Genomic DNA, 7,935 nt, shown 5'->3' with positions numbered 1-7,935 from the left:
AAGTACAGCTGGTTGTGAATTCTGAAATACTAATAGCTCCAGGTTTGCTAATGTGCTTCATATAAAAATCGGCAGGTGATTCAACAACTGAGGCTTTACGTTTCAAAAGAAAAAAAAACACATTAAAACACTTTGAATTGTAAAATGATCATGTGTATCTCTGCATATATGAAGAAAGGAAGTAACAAGTTGCTTCTGAATAATGAAAGACATTTGTTTTAAAGTTCAAATAGGTGGTGAAAGAACACACACACATACACACATACAAACACACACACTAATTTTATATTTATATATATATATATTAGAACTTTACTTTAGTGGCCTCAATAGTTCAACACACTGCGTCCCTTTCACTTTGCAAAATACAGATTCAATGTTCATGCTACCCAATTCTTGCTAAGAAACATGAGAATGGGATTACAGAAGTCTCTTTCTGCTTGGAGTTGGATACATTTTTAGAGAAAGAAATTCTAAGTGTCTCTAAAAACATATTTTCCAACCCACAAATATATTTAAATTTACAAAGACCTATTATAGGAACCAATTTGGATTTTTTTTGGATGTGTTCTTTTGAAAACTGCATAGCCAAGTACTATGCAACCCATGTAAATTGACCTTGCTATTTTACATAGCATAGCCTCTGGATAGCTTTTATCACTTGCCCAGATGGTGTTTGGCCTATGTATTTTAGCGGAATGGTTTATTTTCTCCTTGATAGGTTTCAAATGCACAAGAGAACATTATACCCGTGTATCTGCATTTGAGTAGAATACAAACTGACTAATAGATAAACATTCTGTGTGAAAGTAAATAGCCTTAAAGTATACTGCCTTCACATTCCATTGATCAGCTCAGTCAGCAAAGTTTTTCATATTGTTACTAATGTTCTAAATATTTGGGAGAGAAGCATGCCAGAAGTGTAGAGTATTTCCATTTGTGTCACATATAAGGTCATTATGAACTACCTCTTGAATTTCTATTGATCTCAATACTGAAGTGGTTTCCTTCACTTCCTTTTTGTCCCTGTTGAAAATGTTACTGCAGTTGGAAAGAAGGGAATTAGGGTCTGTAAAGTGGAATGGCTCAATCTCTTAGCCAGACAGTGAGGGATTTGGACTGGCTCATTACCTTACCTTCATTAATAGCCTTCTCCAAATTCTTAGCAGTCAAAAAGAGGCCAAGAGTATGAAGCCCGATTACTCAGCTGTACTATCACCAACTGTACACATTCACTTCCAAGGATGTGGTACCCCACCCCCACTCCAAGTTCCAGAACGGATGGTCAGAATAGAGCTCTTTATTAAGCTAGTTTTTAGAAGAGCTCATAATGCTTCCATGCAGAATCAAAGAATCACAGGAGAGCACTATCTACTCAAAGGTCAGCCATATCTCCTCCAGCAGATCTTCATTTCTTCAACATGCCCAATTTCCTAAGAGATCACATCTTGGATTTCGTGAGGCTAAATGAAAACCACATACGACTTCAGCTTCTCCTAAATACATGGATTTTTGACCACTCGTATCTCAAATTAATTTTTAAGTCACTCAGACCTCTAATTTTTAAGTCATTTAAAGCTAAAAGCCAAGATGTATCACTTCAATTTATTTTCAGTTTTATAAATGAGTGTAAAACACAATAGTGCAGTCACATATTTGGTATTAAATCTTACTAGCCACAAAAAATGTGGGTCAATATTGGATTTTCCAAAGTTGTCTAAATAAGACTGGGTTTGTCAAAACTTGCCAGACGCTTTCAAGTGAACACAGCATGTTGGCGGAAATGAAATGCAATGTCTAAAAGTCAGAAAATAGGTCAGCACTGTGCAAAAGTAAACTTGTCAGTGAGATCAATATGAACCTACAAGTTAATGTGGATATTAGAATTTCCTTACAAGGGATGCGCAGGGTAGACCCAGAACACGATTGTAGCATTTATTCACTTGTGAAAAGCAGAGGGCTTATTTAAGTATTATTTTTTGTATCCTTAATGAAAGGCACTGCTTTTTAATATGGAATATTTATATTTAAGCACAGTTTTAATTGACAGAATGTCATAGTAAATTAAATTCTGGTTCAACTGCTCAGTTTTTAGCAACTTAAAAAAATAAAAAAGGGGAGTAAAGATCAAGTATCATAAAATTTCAGAAACAAGAAATCCCTCACTAGCTTTCTCTATGTTAAGTGTTTCAGAGAATAGGACATTGTGGATAAGAGCAGTAAAAACTTTTGTAAGAAAAAAACAAAAAACAGAAAGACCTTTCTTGGGACTTCTCATTGCATTTATTTAAATTTTTTTAAAAAATTACATCACTTATTTATTGAATACATAAAATGCCAGTGCTTTGCAACAGTTTTGTTACTGCATCTCTAAACTAAAAAAAGAAAAGGGGAAAAAACCCAGGAAAATACATTCAAAAGGCCAGGCTGTTCTGCTTATGCATGGGCAGTGGCTGTGGAAAGCTACAGCCTGCACTGTGACTGTTCAGAAGCATTGCCAAACATCAGCCCACTATCAATGAAAGGTTGCACATAAAGCATTAAAGGATACAAAGAACAACTTGACAGAGAGCAGGAGAGAAACAGGAAATTAAGAAAAATGCCACTTATGTCATGGGTGGGGGTGGGGCTGGTAGACTGAAGTGGAAGTAAGCATACATGCTGATGTTTTTGGAAACTAGATTTATGGTGAAAGACGGAAGAAAACAAAGGAACATGTTTGGCAAGCTACATTGCAGTGTGTGTGTCCACTTCCAATTTTCTACTTTACTTTCCAAGAGAAATGTAACAAAACTGAGGTAGAAATAAAGCAGGAGCACTACAGCCCAGATTTCAAAATGAGAAGCAAAATTGCACTGACAAGAGTGGAGTCAAAAAGAAGGGGAGGAGATGGAGAGGTTCTTTGTGGATATATATATATATATATATATGTATGTATGTAAATTGGTTGGTTGGTTTTTGTTTCTATTTATTTGTGTGTTTGTTTTGGTTGCTATCCTCTGCATTCTATCAAATAGCACGGCAAGTCTATAAGCTAGATTAGTGAATAGAATGACACCATTCCCAGCAGTTTTAAGAGAGAACTTGCAAACTACCACCACCATCACCACCACTACCACCTATGCAATAAAAAGGCAGTCATAGTTTTTAGGTACTGTGACTTTCAGGGTCCTAAACAGGTCTTGTGGCTGACAGGTCTAGACACTAACACAAACTGAGTAAGTAGCTTTCAATTAACCAGTGTACCTTTTAAGAACATTTTCACTTAATTATCAAGGAGCAATGTACTAAGAACTCTTGCAGTTATTGACATAAAGAATTATTCTGCTCTGGTTAATTCCCCATAATTAGTAAAAGAACTTAAAAAAAATCCTTCCATTTCTACTTTAAACTGTAAATATTCAGTTGTATCACACTTCAGTATTTTTCTGGATACATTCAAAGTAATTTTCCTTGCTATTTTCCAATTGTTGAGGTAAACATACATTTTAATATAAAGTAACATTGAAGCCTATCCTATTACTCTCAGCAGTACATAGTGCTTTCAACACATTCCTTTGAGGTACTGTACAAATCACAATCACTTTCCTGAGTTTTTGCAGACAAGAACATTAAAAGAAATGAACTGCAGAAATTAAGGTCCAGATTACCGTTACCCTGTTTTACCTGTTCTTAGCTTAATACTGCAGAACAGACAGGATTGAGGAATACTGTTGCTCTTAAAATGGCAAAAATCTGGTTTTCTGTCATAACACAACTGTTCATCTCTTTAGTCCAATAATGTTTGAAGTTAAAGCTCTTTATATTAGCACATGCCACCAATGTAATTGTGAGGCAAACAAAAAAATAAAGCACCACTCCAGGCACTTGACAGCAACTAAATCTCGAGAACAGCAGAATGGAATCAACACACGAGGTTCATGTCCTTCTGAAATCAACACACTTGCACCTTGCTCCTTGGTGAGTGTTGTCTAGCTTGAACAGAACTGAGCATCCACATATACTTTCTGTCATCTGGGGCTTTCAAATCAGAAGCTCTCATTTGATGCACTTTTCCTCCAAATCTACCCTGACTCTAAAGATGCAACTTAATCGTCATCTTCCCCAGTACCCTTTGCAATTTAAACACTACTGGAAAGGGGCTCTATTCCCTATGTAGCAGGTTTTATGTGTGTGTGCCAACATTCATTACATTTTTTTTTCTAAAGAAGTTATCACTGACTGCAACCAAACATTTTGTTCCATTCAACATACATATCAAGCTCCTTTTGAGATATGCTAGGCTGAATCTTGCAGAAAGCATTTTCAAAGTCTTGATATGTAACGGGCCTCAACTGGCTGGGCATAATGGCTGAAAGGTCTGTGGCTGGCATGGCATGGAGGGGGCCCACCACTGCTTCCTGACACAAATGAGCCACGTCTAGTCCAGAAAAGCCTTCTGTGCGCTGGACAAGCAGTGCAAACTCCTTGTCATTGAGACAGTAATTGTGCTGTGAGAGCAGTTGTACTATTATCTGGTGCCTCGCTGTGCTGTCAGGAAGTGGGATTAAAAGTCGTTTCATGAAGTACCTCCGAAGGGATTCATCTATTTCTTCTGGTTTACTGGTGGCACAAATTACTACGATTTGGTCCTCAGCCGAAGTTAGTACAGTGTCCAGTTGCATGAGAAATTCGGTTCTCATCCGACTCACTGGACTGTGTTCCTCATTCACTTGAGAGGAGAGAAGCATGTCAATGTCACTAACAAAAATCACCGAGGGCTGGCGACACCTGGCCACAAGAAAAGAGGCATGGATAATTTTCTCTGCTTCTCCTAACCACTTGGCGACTAGTCCAGAACCGGCAATTTTGAAAAATGTGGCCCCCAGCTGACTAGCGATGCATCTGCCCAATAATGTTTTGCCTGTCCCCCGAGGTCCAAATAAAAGGATGCTCCGAGGTAAGGCCGTCAGTCCACTGAATGCGTCTGACCTCAACACTGGCCATAAAACCTCCTCTTTAATGACAGCCTTCACCAGGTCGAGACCAGCAATGTCATTCCAGTCCACTGGAGGTCCTTGGGTGATAATCTCATTGGTTACCAGGTCGATGAGGTGCGTGTCAGTATTCTTCAGTTGCTCGTCCACAGAGTGGTTGGATGAGGTAGCTGCACGGAGTCCAGGGCCTTGCATTGGGTGAGAGAGGAGCTGCCTGTGCTCGTCCCCATGCTCACTCATTACTGGCGATGTGTACTTCCCAAAGGATTCACTGGATCTTGATCCCAATGAATTTTTAGCAGTACTGTAGGAAGGAGGGGTCAGAGCCCTACTGGACTGGCTGCTGAATTTCCTTTGCTGTTCAGAGGACATTAGCTGCTTGTTGGCTTAAATGCTAAGGATGATGTTTCAGCACTTCTGTCAAAGCCATTCCCCCGATTTGTGTTTGAAATGCTGTTGTCGGGCATTCTGTACATAGGACTCTGTGTAGATCTCTGTTGGCCATAGCTGTAATTTCCATAACTGGAGTCCATATCTCCTTGCCCTGCCATATAGAAAGCTTTCCTTTTGAGAGAACTTGCTGAACTGTTTGTCAGAGCCGACGGTGCAATAGGCGTCAAACCATGGCCCTGGTAGGTGTAGCCAGGAACAGTGGTGGGGGGTAGGGGGGTGGGAGCAGGAATTCCTGAAGGCAGGTACGCTGAAGGTGGAGGCGGTGCCCCCCCCGGGCTGTACCCAGACCCCACAGCAGTCTGAGGAGGATAGCTAGCAGACGGATAGCTGTAACTGGAGAGGTTAGAAGTCCCATTGTAGCCTGGGACCAAGGCTGGTGGCGGAGGAGGTGGTGGCGGGGGCTGTAGGAGCCCAGAACTATGCAAAGGAGACGGATGAGGTGAAGGAAGTGCAGGTGCTGGCTGACTACTGTAAGTAGAATGCAAATATGATCCGTTGTATCCTGGGGCATATTCCTGAGATGGGAGCCCTGCATGAAGACTGGGTACAGTGTGGCTTCCACAGGTACTACTTGAATAACTAGGTTCTGTCAGGTTGCTGGCTACCCCAGGAGAGCTCCCTATACTCGCAGAGACATCTGTTGGAGGGAGGGCTGAACTGACTCCAGCTTTGCCGGCAGTGATAACATCCGGAACACAGTTCATGGGATAAACTGCTTCTGAATTCAAGGAAGGCTGCCAGGGTTCACTGTCATTTTTCCGACCATTCACTAGTCCTGATGGTGCGTCTGAATAGTTGCTGAGTACAGGTCGGTCCACAGGACCTTCCAAAATGCCGGAATACTTCTCTGCATATTTTTTTAGTAGGTTGGATGCAGTCAGAGCAGATATGTCATCATTCGCCCAGGCGTACTGATAGGTGCGTTGCAAATGACCTCTGTAGGCTTCAACTTTGTGGGCAGGAGACCGAGTGGTTGAGGTGATGTCAAAGTGCTGTTCTGGCCACTGGGCATGCTCTGGCGTCCACTGCATCTTCAAGCCTAAGAATTTTGGGGGGAAGAAAGTTAATTTACTTAGATAGGCATCAGAACTCTTAAAGCTTTTCCCCCAACTTCTTTTGTTACCTATTATTTTCTATTAATGATATGCCTACTGTAAAAGATCTACACTGTTTACCATACCTATTATGATCCCTATAGTAAGTACTCTTTAAAATGGACTAAACTTCAGCCCTGTTTAAAAAACACACTGAGTTTAAAATATAACTCTGTACTTACCTATATTTTTTGCATTTTTAAGGAATAAGTAAATCTATTTCTGTCAAGCCCATCAGCTTACTTACTATACGGACATACACAATCACATATATATGTACACACATATTCCTGTCAAATTAGAATTCAATCATAGGTTCTTAAAATAACCAAATATTTTAAATATCTTGCACCTGGCAGTATTAACATGTACAATATCTAGCTATTCTGTCTGTTCACATCACAGTTTCTGTTTTACATTTTAAGCAATATAAAAATGAGACACAGCTGACAGATCACATCTAGGATACCTCTCTTATTTGGTACTGAACACCTAGTTAGCACAGTATAATGCTCCCTGCGCAGAACAATATGACACAGACATAGCAGGTCATTCCATAATCCAACTCTCATCTAAAGTGGTCCACGACAGTTTCAAATCTGCTTCGTGGAGTGCAGCAAAGCAATCTCCCAGGCAGCGCTCCATCGCTTTCATCGCACAAAGCCTACAACTCGGTATGAATTACAACTGGCTCCTTTCTGCCTCTCAGTTGTGTTGTTGAGGCTCTGAAAAAAAAAACAAGCATCACTTGTCTGTCGGTCTTCTAGCGTTCTCCCTCCTTCTCTTATAATCCCTCCTCCCCTTATAGCCTGCAAGGTACTAAGGGGAGAATATGTGTGTGTGTGTGTATTTATACACATCCTCTCTTACACATCTTTATATCTATCTATCTATCTATCTATCTATCTATCTATATATAAAATATATGTGTGAGAGAGAGAGACAGAGAGAGAGAGAGAGAGAAAGGAAACCGAGGGGAAAGGGAAGATAAGAATGGAGAGAGATTCTGGATTCTAACTCTTTCAATTTCTATAGGAAACCATGTAGGGCATATACTAGAGGAGTACAAGTAGATAATGAGATGGTCTGGGTAATTCTATCATCTGCTGGGTTACTAAGTGAAGCAAATGGACTATGTAGCAAACTATAAAATGAGTATTTTCTTATTTAAGAAAAAAATACTAAGCAGTCAGAATAATTTGAATTTTAAATTGTAAAGAGACTTTAGAAATTACCTTATTTCACAGATTAGGAAGCCAGGGCCCAAAGTGATTTACAATGTACCCTCAAGGTCTCACATACAGTTAGTTACAGAAGAGGACTGGTACCCTGTTCTCCTTTTTCCCATTGCTGGCTCATCCCAGTCTAATCTCTGCTTGGTTTAACACTTCCGATTCTGGCACAGCTATATT

The 7,935-nt window shown here is 40.0% G+C and overlaps 1 protein-coding gene across 1 annotated transcript in view; it reads right to left on the bottom strand.

The window, feature by feature from the left end:
- FIGN (fidgetin, microtubule severing factor) overlaps nt 1-7,275 on the bottom strand; it is a 7,687-nt gene extending 412 nt beyond the window's left edge. Inside the window, 2 exon segments of the mRNA XM_033231286.1 lie at nt 1-5,359; nt 5,362-7,275. The exon segment at nt 1-5,359 is cut by the window's left edge and continues 412 nt beyond it. Of these exon segments, the coding sequence (XP_033087177.1) occupies nt 4,215-5,359; nt 5,362-6,460 (2,244 nt within the window). The 5' untranslated portion in view covers nt 6,461-7,275 and the 3' untranslated portion in view covers nt 1-4,214.
- Nucleotides 7,276-7,935: the final 660 nt, after the last annotated feature.

This window comes from Trachypithecus francoisi, unplaced genomic scaffold (assembly GCF_009764315.1).
Source record: "Trachypithecus francoisi isolate TF-2019V2 unplaced genomic scaffold, Tfra_2.0 Lachesis_group13, whole genome shotgun sequence".
Taxonomy (NCBI): Eukaryota; Metazoa; Chordata; class Mammalia; order Primates; family Cercopithecidae; genus Trachypithecus; species Trachypithecus francoisi.
This window is presented reverse-complemented; position numbering and strand designations above follow the sequence as displayed.